Source organism: Rana temporaria, chromosome 1 (genome assembly GCF_905171775.1).
Source record: "Rana temporaria chromosome 1, aRanTem1.1, whole genome shotgun sequence".
NCBI lineage: Eukaryota > Metazoa > Chordata > Amphibia > Anura > Ranidae > Rana > Rana temporaria.
Window position 1 is genome coordinate 349,319,393 of NC_053489.1, and position 16,970 is coordinate 349,336,362.

At 43.8% G+C, this 16,970-nt stretch overlaps 1 protein-coding gene across 1 annotated transcript in view; it reads right to left on the reverse strand.

Annotated features, from left to right (window-relative positions):
* The window catches only part of YJEFN3 (YjeF N-terminal domain containing 3), a 181,531-nt gene that overhangs the window by 18,672 nt on the left and 145,889 nt on the right, over nucleotides 1–16,970 (reverse strand). Inside the window, exon 5 of the mRNA XM_040320561.1 lies at nucleotides 11,882–12,035. Within this exon, the coding sequence (XP_040176495.1) occupies nucleotides 11,882–12,035 (154 nt within the window). The remainder of the gene's footprint in view (nucleotides 1–11,881; nucleotides 12,036–16,970) is intronic.

Consider the following 16,970-nt stretch of genomic DNA (forward strand, 5'->3'; position numbering starts at 1 on the left):
CTGCAGCTGTCCAGGCATGCTGGGACTTGTAGTTTTGTAAAAGCAGGAGACACATTTTTTGTGAAATACTAATATATGATCATATATACTAACTTTTAAACTAGACTAAAATGCTGGGCTGGGCTGGGACTTGTAGTTTTGTAAAAGCAGGAGACACATTTTTGGTTAAATACTAATATCTGATCATATATACTAACTTTTAAACTAGACTAAAATGCAGTTGAAGATGATGAAATAACAGTGGTCAAAATACTTACACAAATCAGCAACTTTTCCTCAGACTTAGTGAAATTGCTTCCAACCATGTTGCTGTGTGATTGCGCTGCGATCATAAGTTGGAAACTGGCAAGGCTCCAGGAAATGGTCGCGTGTTGTTCGCGTGTTGATTGCGCTGCTTGGACCGAGATGGGTCCATATGGCTTCGGCTGTATGGACCACAGTAACTCTTTTCCCTGTCAGGAGCCTAACGCCCGGGGGGTCAGAGACGGGACCTTTTCGGAGGACCACTGACGTATGCAACCGTCGCAGTTTTTTGTGATGTCACTCTTTAGGTGTGTGCAAATTTTTCCTTGCACCGGGTGGAGTTTTTGGGTTGTGTTTTGCACGCCACAGGCTTTTCAACAGAAAATAACCAGCTGGAGGCAGAATGGTTGCAAAACACTACGGGTTTGTTACCTAACTCTGGGTTTCAAGACCAGTCCAACTCCAGCTGTTGCAAAACTACTACTCCCATCAGCCACGGTCTGTCAGTGCATGCTAAGAATTTTACTTTTGCTGCATCTAGGGTGCCACAGTTTAGAGACCCGTGCATAAAGGCCTGAAAAATGGGGGCCTGCAGAACTTACAATACTAGAAGTGCCAGCATTCCCAGGCATGCTGGAAGTTGTAGTTCTGCAACATCTAAAGGGCAATATGTATTCGAACGTCCTTGGGCCTTGAGGACACTGAAGTCAGGACGTTCGCATACGTCCTATGTCCAATAAAATGTTAAATTCATTATGCTAAATAACAAGGAAACGTGCCTAAATACACATTTGCCAACCAGGGTGTCTGCAGCTGTCCAGGCATGCTGGGACTTGTAGTTTTGTAAAAGCAGGAGACACATTTTTTGTGAAATACTAATATCTGATCATATATACTAACTTTTAAACTAGACTTAAATGCAGTTGAAGATGATGAAATAACAGTGGTCAAAATACTTACACAAATCAGCAACTTTTCCTCAGACTTAGTGAAATTGCTTCCAACCATGTTGCTGTGTGATTGCGCTGCGATCATAAGTTGGAAACTGGCAAGGCTCCAGGAAATGGTCGCGTGTTGTTCGCGCAATTGCGCATGCGCGATCGAAAAATCGCAATCGCAATATGTATTTTGGTTAAAATATCATACATATTCGATTTCAGAGTGCTGCTACAGCAGTTTTCGAAATATCTGCAATCAATTTCGCATTCGCATGTTGCGATATTTCGATAAAATATCAGGAATATTCTGAGCCAATCAGAGCGCTCCTCCAGCATATCTCGAAATTGCGCAATAAATATCGCATTCGCATGTTGCGATATTTCGATAAAATATCACGAATATTCTGAGCCAATCAGAGCGCTCCTCCAGCATATCTCGAAATTCCGCAATAAATATCGCATTCGCATGTTGCGATATTTCGATAAAATATCACGAATATTCTGAGCCAATCAGAGCGCTCCTCCAGCATATCTCGAAATTCCGCAATTAATATCGCATTCGCATGTTGCGATATTTCGATAAAATATCACGAATATTCTGAGCCAATCAGAGCGCTCCTCCAGCATATCTCGAAATTCCGCAATTAATATCGCATTCGCATGTTGCGATATTTCGATAAAATATCACGAATATTCTAAGCCAATCAGAGCGCTCCTACCGCAGTTATTAAAAAAATCGCAATTATTTTCGCATTCGCAATAGCGAAAAATCGCAATCAATTAATTTCGATAAAATATCACGAATATTCGAATTTAGCGAATATATCTCGAATATTCGAATATATATTCGAGATATATCGCGAAATCGAATATGGCATATTCTGCTCAACACTAGCGGAGACAGACAGATGTCTACCCAAGTGCAGCAGGTGGGGAGACATCTGCCTGACCTACATTACACCAGCACTGATTACTAAGTTACTTTTCTAATGGGAAGAAGCACACACAATTGCTACCATCCTTGCTTTTCTCAATGAGAAGGAAGAATCCTTATACAGTATCTCTTAAAGGGGTTGTAAAGACAAAAATATTTTCCTCTTAAATTAAAGTCTGACAGTAGCTTATAAAGTAAAAAGTAATGTTTTGCATTATAACTAGTTTGATACCTGTTGAAATCGAGCTGTTTTATTCACCTCCGTCACTCCTGAATCATTATTCTCACTGACTTCCTGGTTTGCGGTGCGCATTCATTCTTGCTACATCACGGCCTAATGGGAACTACAGTTCCCATTAGGCTTAGCCTCCATGCCTGTGAGGGATAAGAGAGCATCTTCACACAGGGCTGTAGTCATAGGGAGGGGGTGAGCACATTCTGCTTTCCACCATGCAAAACAGCTCAGATGCTGGTGGAAAGCAATAAGAGGAGAGACAGGAAATGGCATTATCAAACCTGGATTACTGTATTTTGGAGGTCAAAAGGAAAAACGAGGTAAGTGATATGTAAATGCTCTAGCTTACAGCAATCAATTGATCTAATAAAAAACGAACCTTTAGTGTTCCTTTAAGAGTAAAACCATCACATTTTTGTAAATATTTTATTCTATCTTTTCTTTTAAAGAAATTACACTTTGCTACAATGTAAAGTAGTGAGTGTACAGCTTGTACACTCACTTCCAGTGACCAGTATGAGAGAGTGAGAGGGATAACACCAAATGTAACACACCTGCTCCCCATTCACACCTGAGACCTTGTAACACTTATCCCGCGTACACACGACCGTTTTGCATGATCGTGTGTAGGCTCCAGAGCATTTTTCTCAACGCGAAAAATGGGCATTAAAAATTTAGAACCTGCTCTATTTTTTCTCCTAGTTTTTCACATCGTCGTTTTTCTCGTCTTGAAAAACGGTCGTGTGTAGGCTTTAACGACAGGGAAAAAAACGCGCATGCTCAGAAGCAAGTTATGAGAAGGGAAATTTGCATAATCGGCCTAAAGGATGGCGCCATACGAATGGAACTTCCCCTTTATAGTGCCGTCGTACGCAGGCCCGGATTTACTCCCTTTGCCGCCCCAAGGCCGGGTCCTTCAATTCCGCCCTGCCTGCACAGTACAGGGGGGGACATTATCCGCCGGGGGACTTTTTCGGCAGGACACTGGGAAGCAGGGGGGATGCTGCTGCTGCTGCTGAAAATGACATTGACAACTGGGGGGGGGGGGATGTTGCTGCCAAAAATGACATTGATCATTGGGGGGGGGGTGCTGCTGCCGAAAATTACATCTAAACCAAACCATCTCACCTCCTCTTCCCTCTGTTTTCTCTCCTCTCACCATCCGTGACATGACAGGGGGGGGAATGAAAGTGTCCTCTCCTCTCAGCTGCAGTGCTGCCTCTGCACCCACTGCCGCCCCGAGGCCTGGCCTTGTTGGCCTTGTCTGGAATCCGGCCCTGGTCGTAAGTGTTGTACGTCACCGCGCTTTGCTAGAGCATTTTTTAGCACGATCGTGTGTATGCAAGGCAGGCTTGACAAGAATCACGTCGAGAAAACTTTGTTTTTTTCCATGACATGAAAAACGGTCGTGTGTATGCGGCATAACAAGTTACATGACACCGGGGAGGAAAAATGGCTAACTGGGGCCAATTTGGACATTTTCACTTTTGGATGCACTCACTTTTGTTGCCAGAGGTTTAGACACTACTGGCTGTGTGTTAAGTTATTTTGAGGGGACGGCAAATTTACACTGTTATACAAGCTGTACTCTCACTACTTTACATTGTAGCAAAGTGTCATTTCTTCAGTGATGTCACGTGAAAAGAAAGAATAAAATATTTACAAAAATATGAGGGGTGTACTCACTTTTGTGAGATACTGTATGTCCTTATTCTTATATGTGTCAATCCTCATTAGAGTGTCACATCAGACAGTTGCTCCTAAGAAGCTCAGGCTTGTGCGCCTGTGGATAGAGGTAAGAAATAGCCAAGTGGTTTTACAAGATGATTGGCTGTAGCACTTCCTACGACCAATCTTTAAATAACTTATGTGTACCAGGATGAGACATAATTCTCAAAAAGACATCACAAAGAAGTTGGGGATTGCTATTGACTGATAACTAACACTGTAATATCAGAGCGAAAAAGTTTGGTAGATACTCAATTTCAGCAGCATGAACAGAGACATTTGTTGACCAATGAATTTTGTGAATTTTTATGCACATTGGGCCAGATTCAGAGAGAACTTACGCCGGCGTATCTGTTGATACGCCGCGTAAGTTCTAGGATGCGCCGTCGGATCTATGCGCCATATTCTTGAAACCAGATACGCCTCAATTCTGGCTCCATCCGACCGACGTAAGTCTCCTACGCCGTCGTATCTTGGGTGCATATTTACGCTGGCCGATAGGGGCGCTTCCATTGATTTACGCGTTGAATATGTAAATGACCTAGATACGCCGAGTCCGGCGTAACGTTATCCCTCGTAAAGCAGGGGTAAGTCATGTTAGGGTATGGACATCGGAACAGCCGTCGGATTTTATGTTGTTTGCGTAAGTCGTACGTGAATGGGGCTGGGCGTAGGTTACGTTCACGTCGAAAGCATTGAGCCAACGTATCTTAGGGAGTATATATGCGCCGTGATTTTGAGCATGTGCGCGCATGCGCCATTCGTTCGGCCCTTCATTTACATTGGGTCACGCTTCATTTTAATACAACACGCCCACTACCTTCCTACTTTGAATTAGGCGGGCTTACGCCGGCCCATTTACGCTACGCCGCCGTAACTTAGGGAGCAAGTGCTTTGTGAATACTGGTCTTGCCTCTCTACAAGCGCCCAGAGGCGATTTAATGCACATGTGCAGCGCTATATAAGTTTCTCACTCACTATGTTACATCGGTGTAGCGCATATGAGATGCGCTACGTCCGCTCAAAGATACGCCGCTGTACGTGAATCCGGGCCATAGAATATAAGTGGTAACTATCCAGTAGGAGTAATAACTATGGGCCAGTAGAGATACGACGGCGTATCTCCTGATACGCCGTCGTATCTCTGAGATACGCTTGTCGTATCTATGCGGCTGATTCATAGAATCAGTTCCGCATAGAAAGCCCTAAGATCCGACAGGTGTAATTGACTTACACCGTCGGATCTTAGGATGCAATTCTAGGCCGGCTTCTAGGTGGCGATTCCATTGCGGTCGGCGTAGAATATGCAAATGACTAGTTACGGCGATTCACGAACGTCCGCGTTACCCGTCGCTCTAACTTTACGTCGTTTCCGTCGAGATACGCCACGTAAAACTAAGGCTGCCCTCTAGGTGGACTAGCCAATGTTAAGTATGGCCGTCGTTCCCGCGTCGAAATTTGTAAAATCACGTCGTTTGCGCAAGTCGTCCATGAATGGCGCTGGACGCCATTTACGTTAACGCCGAAACCAATGACGTCCTTGCGACGTCATTTAGCGCAATGCACGTCGGGTAATTTTCCCGATGGAGCATGCGCAGTATGTTCGGCGCGGGCTTGCGCCGAGCGCATTTACGTTACACCGCCGCAAGTTTACAGGTAAGAGCTTTGTGAATCAGGCACTTACGCTGTAAACTTGCGGCGGTGTAACGTAAATGGGATACGTTACGCCGCCGCAGCGTAGCGTAAATGTCTGTGAATCTGGCCCTGTGTGATTAGGGATTAGCCATCATTATAAAGGCTAGACACATAAGCTTACTGTATGTTTAAGGCACAGTAGCAGACCAGAGTATTACTATGATTGTGGTTAGTACAAGGTAGACAGAAAGAGATGGAATTGACAATCAACTGTTTCTTGCCGACATTTTTTTCATTCATCCCCTCAGTTCATTCTTTCTTCCTGTTGTTGAATGGATTTCCAGATGCAGATGGGCAGTGAAGTGTTTTCACATGACATCACGTCTACTGCCTCTCATCTCATAGCTCCTTACTCTAGAGAGTCCCATCAAAGCCATAAAAATGAGGTACAGAAATACAATCTCCCAACAGTGACCTGTACTGTTAACCTTGAAATGCCTAAATGTGTGAAATGTCTAGTGTCTGCCTATGAGTTATGCTCATTTACTAAATACTTCCATAACTCTATTGCCCTAAAACTTAGGAGCAAAACAGTTTGCTCATTTACCTACTTTCAAACTTTAAAGTGATATTAAACCCAAAAAAGCTAAAGTCTAATATATTGCAGCTTACTAATTGTTACATGTAGTAGCTGCATTATTTTTCTTTTTTTACGTTTATTTTTCCTTTACGTTCATCTGGTGATCCTCGCAGTAAGCCTGTTTTTTTTACCAACTTCCTTTTACAGATCACGCTGTCCAGGCAAAGTAGCAAGTAGAGGGTTGAGACAAACCATTTAACACTGACAGGGGTTTACAAAAATCACTTTTTATGTAAAACTTTCACCCCCCCAACATTGTTGCTGTAACTGCTTTAAAGCTGGGTTCACACCTAAAGCCACGAACACACGATCAGAATTTCCGATGGAATTTTCCGTCGTAATTCCGATGAAGCTGACTTCCATCAGTCTTGCATACGCACTGTCAGACTAAATTCCGACCGTCCAAAACGCGGGACGTAAAACACTACGACGAGCTGAGAAAAATGAATGTCAATGCTTCCGAGCATGCGTCGACTTGATTCTGAGCCGTCAGAGTTGCAAACAGATGATAGGAATTTCCTATCGGTTTAATTTCCATCTGAAAAAAATAAAACATGTACTGTTTCTAAACACTGACGGAAAAAAGTCTGATGGGGTCCACACACGACCGGAATTTTCGATGAAAAAAGTCCATCGGACTTCGGACTTCTAACCTTGCACGGTTAGTGCAGTGTCTCCGACTGGTGTGTATCCGGCTTTAGGCCGGCCATACTGTACATGTTCAATCCTCTTGTATCATTTTCCTTTAGATTTAAACTATGTAGTGCAAGGGGCCTGCCTAATTGGATACAATTAAGAGTTATTTAGTTTTGACCTCATATATGTTTTTTGGTAAATTAAAGGAAAAATGTACCAGAAAATTGAAAGTGTATGGTCAGCCTTAGGCAGGAATTGTATTACAGACAAAATCACCAGGTGAAAATAAAGGGAAGAAAGCCTAAAAATGAAAACTAATGCAGCCACCACATTTAGGAGTTGGTAACCGGCGACATACATTTTAGTTTAGTACTTCATATACTGGACATCAGTGGTGGCTGGTGCTCAAAATTTTTGGGTGGGCGCAAACGCAGCCACTGTACCCATAAATTTCCACCACTGTGCCCATCAAACGCAGCCACTGTGCCCAGCAAACACATCAATTGCTGACACTGTGCCCATCAATTGCTGACACTTTGCCCATCAGTTGCCACTACTGTGCCCCATCAGATGCTGCCAGTGTGCCCATCAATTGCCGCTACTGTGCCCCATCAGATGCTGCCAGTGTGCCCATCAATTGCCGCTACTGTGCCCCATCAGATGCTGCCATTGTGCCCCATCAGATGCCACCAGTGTGCCCCATCAGATGCCATCAGTGTGCCCCATCAGATGCCGCCAGTGTGCCCCATCAGATGCTGCCTGCACTTACCTGTCTCGGAGTGGTTCAGCGGCGTTCTCCTGCACGTCCTCCATGTCTTCTTCCATCCTCTCTCAGGTGTCCAATCACAGCGCCTGATATTTCAGCCAAACAGGTGACCGGTAACAGACGCGGCAACCCAAATGGCTGAAAGGCGGATTCAGTGTTAGCAAAGGGCCCGAAAAGGGGCCTGACACCTGAATAGGGGGTGTCAGCAGCGACCATAGATAGATTCATGCAATGCATGAATCTATCTATGGGGATTGGAGCGGTGCAGGAGAGAGGGGGCGGCGCTCCTGCACCCTTTATGGACGCAGCGCCACTGCTGGACATTTTAAAATACAAATGTATTTCTGTACTTACCATATTTTTTTTAACTGGTTACATTATTGGTTGACCAAAGGTTTCTTTGAGAAGCAACATTTATGGGTCAGTCTGTAAAAGTCCTAACTTGGCTTTGGATTAGTTTCTTCTAAGTTCAGTTACTTGCCTTAAAATACAATGGCAAAAATTCCTGTATATCATTTCACAGGTGTCCCCTTCTTTTCCAACCATTTCGAGAGCTTTCATCATTGCAGTGGGACTTTACATCTATTTTAAATTACTGAGAATAAATACTTTAATTTTGCAATAGAGAACAGCTACAAACTATAAACATTGCTCTGTACTCAGTGGTGGAACTACCAGGGTCTCAACAATCACACTTGCGACGAGGCCCAGGCATTCCACCACTGTTGGGGGGGCCCCATCAGGGTTGCTAGTCGCACAGCTCTGAGCTGAGAGCATCTCTCTCATGGAACAGCATAGAGCCAGCATTGACAGTTCTATCTCCCCCTCAGTCCATCCTCTCTCGCATGGGATGAGATAGAGGACACAAGTCAATCTGCTTCGTCTAATGGGAGGTACTAATGGGCACTGATAGGAGGCACTAACGGGCACTGATAGGAGGCATTGATGGGCACTGATGAGCACTGGTAGAAGGCACTAATGGGCACTGATAGGCTGCATTGATGAGCATTGATAGGTTGCACTAATAATTGGCATTAAGGGCCACTGATAGGCTGCATTGATGAGCACTGATAGGCTGCACTGATAGAAGGCACTAATGTGCACTAATAGGTGGTATTGATAAGTACTGATAGGTGGTACTGATGAGCATCGATGGGCATTGATGAGCACTGATAGGCAGAACTCAAGGGCTGCACTGATGGGCACTGATGAACACTGATAGGCAGAACTCATAGGCTGCACTGATGGACACTGATGAACACTGATAGGCAAAACTCATAGGCAGCATTGGTAAGCACTGATAGGTGGCACTGATAGGCAGCATTGATGAGCACTGATAGGCTACATTGATGAGCACTAATAGATGCTGATAGGCAGCATTGATGAGCACTGACAGATGGCACTGATGGGCAGCATTGAAGAGCACTGACAGGTGGCACTGATGGACGCTGTTAGGTGGTGCTGATAGGCAGAATTGATGGGCAATAATAGGCGGCATTGATGAGCACTGATAGATAACACTTGTAGGTGGAATTGAGGGGCACTGATAGGCAGCACTGATAGGAGGCATTGATGAGCACTGATAGGCAGCATTGATGGGCACTGATAGGTGGCATTGATGGGCACTGATAGGTGGCATTGATGGGCACTGATAGGTGGCACAGATGATTGGGGCACTGATTATCATTGTAAACAATTTACTGACATTCTTGACGGTCAACGGCAGTCTTTTCCTCACATAGGCACAGCGTCGGAGTAAAAGGGCTGCAGATAACTGGCAAGTCTGTTTACATGTGATCAGCTGATCACATGGTAAAGGGCCGCTGTGATTGCGGTGGATAAACGTCCCAGGGGGCACACGGGAGGCATGGTTCTGGGAGCTCAAATGGATGGGGGGGCCCCATCATGCTTTCTTACACCGGGGCCCTGAAGGTTCTAGTTATGCCTCTGTCTGTACTGCATGTGGTTAATGTAAAACAAAATGGTTATATCTAAAAAGTTATATCAAGTGATCTTAATCTTGATTTTCCATTCATATCTAAAAACTGTAACCAAAATGGTTTGTCGAATAATTTGATGGGGAGCTGAAAAATCTAATTTTTATTTTGTTCGCTAAGGCTACAGAAACAAATACAAAATGCATTATAAAATTATATAAAATATGATGAACACATACAAATACCATGTCTGCTTAATACTTTTAGTACTCCTTGGGGATAATTGTTTAAATAATGATATTTTGCTTAGCACAGTTTAGCAGTATTCACTTTAAAACATCCTATCATATGAAAAGGAAATAGAAGATCCTTTGCATAAGATTGATGCTTCTTAAGTTGACTTAGCTAAATGAAAAATGTTCCCTTTTAGCAAATCACCACCACCAGCTCAGAACAAGGGAAATGCTGTTACTAAACCCAGTAATATGAAAATAGTTCATCTGCTCCCCACAGTGCCCACAGCTTATAAATCTTTTTTTTTACATTAAAATGCTGCCACTATATACCTTTTTGGCTGATCTGTATACCACGTTTACATGATAAACTGCCCAGTTTCTCCGCATGCTGAGAGTTCACTGTAGGAGGAGATTTCCACTACAACCTGTATACACGCCCACATGTGTGATGTCAATATCATGTGACATGGCTAGCTCTGAGAACAAGAAACTGTTCTCTCCAGCATAATAGAGACAACTGAGCATGTGCAGGTCAGCTACCCTGCCAATGTTATCTGGCTTTCCCCAGATAGACAGTGCAGGGAGGGAAGGATCTGTGCATACAGGATAAAATAGCCTTTTTCTAATGCAGTGAGTATAACAAGCATGCTATGCTGCATATACAGACTGATTTTACTGTTGTGGGTTTAGTAACACTTTAACTCAACTTCAGCCTGATTCACTAAAGGATTTACTAAAGTCTGAAATAAATTTGAACTTCTTGTTTTGGCATGTTATACATAAACTTTTTTTTTAATAAGTCCTAATTCACTAAAAAAAATTAATAAAGTTTGTTTTTTTGTGGACGTGGAGTGTGCACATTATCTGCTGAAGACACGATTTGCATAGTGCTGGATGATACAGGTATATGAATTGAGAAGTCACAATAATTGAGAAGGACCAAAATGGTGCAGGACCCTTTTTTTGTCACAATAATTGAGAAGGACCAAAATGGTGCAGGACCCTTTTTTTTTTGCCTGCACTGGAATCGGATCACATGTGTGTTCAGACCTATGTGATTAGATTCCATCCAATTGCATAGTTCGCACTGCGTTCTGCAAACCAATTTGGGGGTGTCATTAACTTTATGTAGACACTCGCAGTGGCTCGTAGCAAGCAGTGTGAACTGCCTGCAATTCAGATTGCATTGCAGGAACCTACACAGGAATTGCTGTGGTTCCCGCATCGCACCAGTGTGAACCCAGCTTGAGATCCTTTGTTAGGATAGACAGTGTGCACATCTAGGTAAGAAATCATAATAAGATCAGCCAGCATAATGCAGACAGGGTTAATAATGGTAAATATAAATCCACATTTGGAATTGTGGAAGTGAGGGGTTCTATTTCATTGAAAGTCTTCAGCTTAATCAAATCTTTGTTTATTATTGTATGGACCCTTTTACACTGGGGCGGCGTCGGCGGTAAAGCGGTTTTACCGTTAATTTTGTGGCGCTATTCAGCCAATATCGGGGCGGTTTTACCCCCTGCTAGCGGGCAAGAAAGGGTCAGCAGAGGAGCTTTGCCGGCAGTATAGCCGCGGTGCCCTATTGATTTCAATGGGCAGGAGCGTTGGAGGAGCAGTATACACACCGCTCCTTCACCGCTCCAAATATGCTGCTAGCAGGACTTTTTTTACCGTCCTGCTAGCGCACCACTCCAGTGTGAAAGCCCTCGGGGGCCTCGGGGGAGACAGCAGCGGCTGTTTCAGGTCGGTTTGCAGGCGCTATTTTTAGCGTTATAGCTCCTGCAAACTGACCCAATGTGAAAGGGGTCTAAGTTATTTTGCATGTATGCTTTCACTGTTTTACATGTGATTTGTGATGCAACCACAATACCTAGCTGAAACATTGTTATAAAATTGTGAATATAAAAACTTACACTCTAATATTGAAAAAAAAAGGTGTTAGTTACCCACCTGATGGAATATCCAGACTGATAATGGGTATCTTTATCTGCTTCATTATTCCCAAAATAGTGACCCATGGCTCTTTATTACCTTCTTCGCTATTTGCCTCAATGCCCAGCACTGCGTCCACCACTAGATTATAGGCATCATTAATTAACTGCACCTATAGAACAGAAAACAAAGCACAAGTTTCATATTCAAATTGATAACATAAATAACAGAAGGAACAATTTTTGTCAGTTAGGAATAAAACTTTTTTATGAATGCATTATTGATTTCTTATATGTCCCCTTCAAATAGTAAAACACCTTATTAGGGCAAAGTGACACCGAAATTAGCTAAACATAATCTACAATCACTGTAAGCTCCAGTTTTGGAGTTCCTTCATTTTTTTTTCTACAATTACCTTTAATCTCTTTGCATGATGCAGTTAACGGCTCACCTTCTGAATTTGCGCACTGGAAACTTGAGAAGCCTTCTGCAGCTACACAGCCCCATGCACTGAGGTCCTCTAATTGTTGCTGAATAATTATATTCGGCATATCTTGTGCTTTGTTCTCTATTAGCAGCTATTTATTTTTTTATTTTTTTAAACACTGCTTCGGACATTTATCACACAGAGAAGAAGTTAATGTGCAATTGAAATTACACATTGCTTTTCACATTTTTACTTTGGGCTCATGAAGGGTACAACCACAGGCTCCACTAAGTGCTGCCCTTCTCAGCTATCTCTCCCCCTTGCTCCCCTACCACTCCATTAAGACACTGGGGAACAAAAGAGAGAAAGTAAAGAAGCTTCCATGGGCTGAGACCTCCCAGCGCCTGGGCAGCCTATCTGCAAGCACCAATGATGTCAGATGAGAAGAAGGAAAGAAAGTCCCAATAGCTGAAAGTACCAGCTCTTGACAGAAGAATGCAAGAGCAAGGTAGTGAAGGAAAGTCGATTATGTTTAGCTGGGGATGGTGATAGTTAAAGTAAAACCCCCACGGTTTAGGGTCAAGGAAGCTGCCATCTTAGGCCCCTTTCAGATGTCCGCTCCGCTCGTCCGTTCATTACAAGTCCGTTTACGGACTTGTAATGAATCCCTATGGGATCGCGTCCGTTAGCGGGTGGAGCATCCGCTAACGTCCACGACCATCCGCGTCCGTCGGGATCCGCTTTTGCGAGCGGAAGAAACCCTATTTTTCTTCCGTCCGGCGGAACGGATCAGATGAAGACGGACAGACAGTCCGTCTGCATCCGATCCCCCATAGGGGAGAGCGGAGCAGAGAAAGGGCGGTCTCTGCACTGTGTGCGGGGACCGCCCTATCCGCCGACAGCTCAGCGGGGATGACGGATGATCCCCGCTGAGCTTTGGCGGACACACGGAGCGGACACAGAAACGGTCCGCTCCGTGTGAAAGGACCCTTAGTCTCTGTTGATCTGCAATTGCTATGGTGCTGCACATATGATCAGTAATGACACCAGTTATTTAATGGCATGACAGTTCTACTGAGAGCACAAGTAAAGCCTGGTACACACGATCAGATTTTTTCCGCAGACAAAGCGTAGGACTTTTTTGTGAAGGGCATTGGCCAAGAATTTGTCTTGCATACAAACAGCAAAGAATTGTCAGTTAACAAACAACGAAACTACATGTTTTTTCAGCTCTTTAGCACCACCCTGTGGGCAACTTCTGCTAATGTTGTTATGGTGAGCATTGCTTCCAAGCATGCGTGTTTGTACTTTGGAGTATTGTCCGACGGACTTGTGTACACACGCTCGGAAAATCCGACAACACGCAATTGTTGGCGGAAAATTTTGAAGTATGCTATCCAACATTTGTCCAGAGAAAATCTGACAACAATTGTCCGTTTGAGCATACAAACGGTCGGATTTTCCGCCAACAGCCTGTCATCACACAATTCCTGTTGAAAAAATCAGATCGTTAAATGTTTCTGTTTTGGTAAACAGTTACATTAATGGGTTTAGTTCCATTTTAGGTGAATCTGTTGCTTTAACCTGCAGGGTAAAATGACAGGTTCACTGCAAAGAAACCTTGTACTGACCTCCTTCTAAAGTTACTAGTTGCCTAGATGGTACTTCACTCAATACTTTCTCAATCACTGACCTGACATATGCAGATTAGAAAGTCAGGCCCCGTACACACAACCGGTTTTCTCAGCAGAATTCAGCAAGAAACTCGATGGGAGACGTATTCTGCCGAGAAAACCGGTCGTGTGTACACTTTTCGCCGAGAAACCCGTCAGGAAACTCGTCGAGCCAAAAAGAGAGCATGTTCTCTATTTCCTCGTTGGGCAATGGGAACATTTGGCTCGACTAGTTTTTTGACAGCCGAAACAACGATGTGTTTTGCCCGTCGAGTTTCTCGGCCGTGTGTACGTGGCCTCAGAAACTCCTCATCCTAAACTGATGAACTCCTCATCAGTTTACTTGCTTCAGGTACTTGTCTTAGAATATAATAAAAACATTGGATATTCATTTCACCCAGGCAACTAACATTTTCAGACGGGAAGATCAGCAATGACAAGCACTATTCATTCAGTAAAAAAAAATGTCCCCTCTAATGCATGACAGACCTGTTTAAAAGTTTGTGTGTTTAAAAAAAATAGCCATGTTCCCCCTGGTTTAATAGTAAAAACGTAAATGCAGTCAGTAGCTCCTATTGTAGAGAAATTAGTGTTTTCACAGCCAGCTTGTCAGAGGTCATGACCCAAGTATAACAGATGTACCATTACCCAACATAAATAACACCTTAAACCAACCCAAACTTAATTCCCCCCCATTAACATGGAGACCACACCATTTTGTTGGGTAAATAATAGGCCGTAGCAGCCTTAATTTATTAAAGATAATAAAAAAAAAATTTAACAATTTTAACGTAAACACCTGTCATACTGACTAACTGCCTATTTGGTCTCCGCAGACGAAAGCCTATAACTGTAAAACCTAAATTGTATATATAAACATATATACATAAACATATATACATATAAACATATGTATCCCAACTCTCTAATTGCACTGCGGTCCCTCGTGTCCTTCTGACAGGCCTCAAGCCGATGCTGGCTCAAAGACCTTACGACCGCAGTGCACCATGCTCATTCCCCAGGTAACCTCCGTTCTCTGGGCATCATATATCCCCTGTCACCGACAGGTCTTCAATCCTTTATTGTAACCCGGCTCCTCCTTCACCCGCAGAGACCAAAACCAAGCCACAGCACCCAAGGGTAAAACCTTATCCTTGGATGCCCCTCCACACCCTAATGGCCCTCTGAATCCCGTCCTGCAATCCCATAACCCACATGTCGATGCCCACATCTGTAAGGTGCACCCCATCGCCCCGCAGGTATCTCCAGGTCTCTTCCTCCAATTCCAGATGCCGGACTACCAGTCCCCCATTTCGAACCATAAACCTGCCCACGTCTCGGTTGATCTTCCTTCGGGCCCGATTGATTCTACTGACTGACCTCGCTAGTCTCCATGCGGTCCGAGCAATAATGTCGGACCAAATAATTACCATATCCGGGAAATTTGATGTCCCTCGTGATCTCCAGCATGGACCTGACCCCCAGATCGTTGCCCCCCACGTGTAGTAACAGCACGTCGGGTGCACGGTCCAGGCGTGCATAGCGGTGCACCTCTCCCACCAACCTTCCCCACAGCATTCCCGGGACCCCCAGCCAGCGAACACAGGCTTCCTCCCTTGGGAAGCCCATCTGCCGACTAGACATGTGCACAGAATTTTTTTTCGTTTTTTTTCGTTCTGTTTCGTATCGTTCCGTAGGTTCGTTTCCGTTCGTTTTTCGTAAGACGCCCGTTTTCCTGTTCGTTCCCGTTCGTTTTTCGTACGACGAGATTTTTTCGTATTCCGATCGTTTCGTATTTTCGTTACCGTTTTATTTTCGTACATGCGGGATGGTTCGTTATTCTGTTTAATTCATGTTCGTTACTTGTTAGACAATAATTTTCGTGAATTTTCGTCAATGATTTGCATTCTGTGTTTTGGATTCCTTTTTCTGTTCGTGTTTTCGGTCGTGTGTTCGTGTGACATCTATGACAATTTGTTGTGGATGTCATGTGGGCATGCGACTGAAGCTACGAACAGAAAAAGGATTTTCGTCATTTTGTACTTTCGTAAATATATTGCGGGGATTCGCAGCACTTTCAACACGCGGCTCATCCATATTAACGATTGTTAAGCCCCATACACTTGGTCAGACTTTTTTAACAACAAACATAAAAACGATCGTTTTCCGTTCGTTCTCAGAAAATTTGTTCGATTTTAAACTCCATCAGAAAACCATTTTTGGGTTCAAAAGTCTGGCCAACTGATCTCCCTTCAGATGAAAATCCACAGAAAAGTTTATTTGGCTTTACTGTACTACTCGGCACAAAAGAGAAGCTGCTTCACTAACTACACTCACTGCCCATTCAAAAAAACGAAAATGACATCTATAATAAAAGATTTCTATTCTGTATTTTGGGTCCTTTTTCTTTTGGTGTTTTCGGTCGTGTGTTCGTGTGACATCTGTGGCAAAAGATTTGCCTTCTGTTGAATCCAAAATACAAACAGAAAAAAGGAATTCAAAATACAGGGTGCGGGTCTTTTGTTGTGGATGTCGTGTGAACATACGGCTGAGGATGCGAACAGAGAGGGGATTCAAACAGGATACAGAATGCAAATCTTTTGTTATAGATGTAATTTTTGTTCTTTTGCCGTTTTCGTTTTGTCGTATTTTCGTCAGATCGTTCGTTCGTATTTGCGGTTGTTCGTTATGCGGCTCATTCGTAATCCTGTCGTTTTCGTATTTTGGTGCTTTATTTTTTTCGTATGTACACATTATTCTGCGGGTACGAAAATGAACATTTTCGTACGAAAATAACATTCGTAAGAACGGGAATGCACATATCTACTGCCGACCTTCCGGCCTAGCATCCGCCCGCCTAGCTCCCCACGCCACATAGGAGTGGCCCAAGATCCACACCAGGGCCGGAATCCCACCTGTAAAGAGATTTGTACAAACGGGGTAATACACTGCGCATCCTCACACCGACATACACACACATCACCACCTTCAAAAACCCCCGAATGCT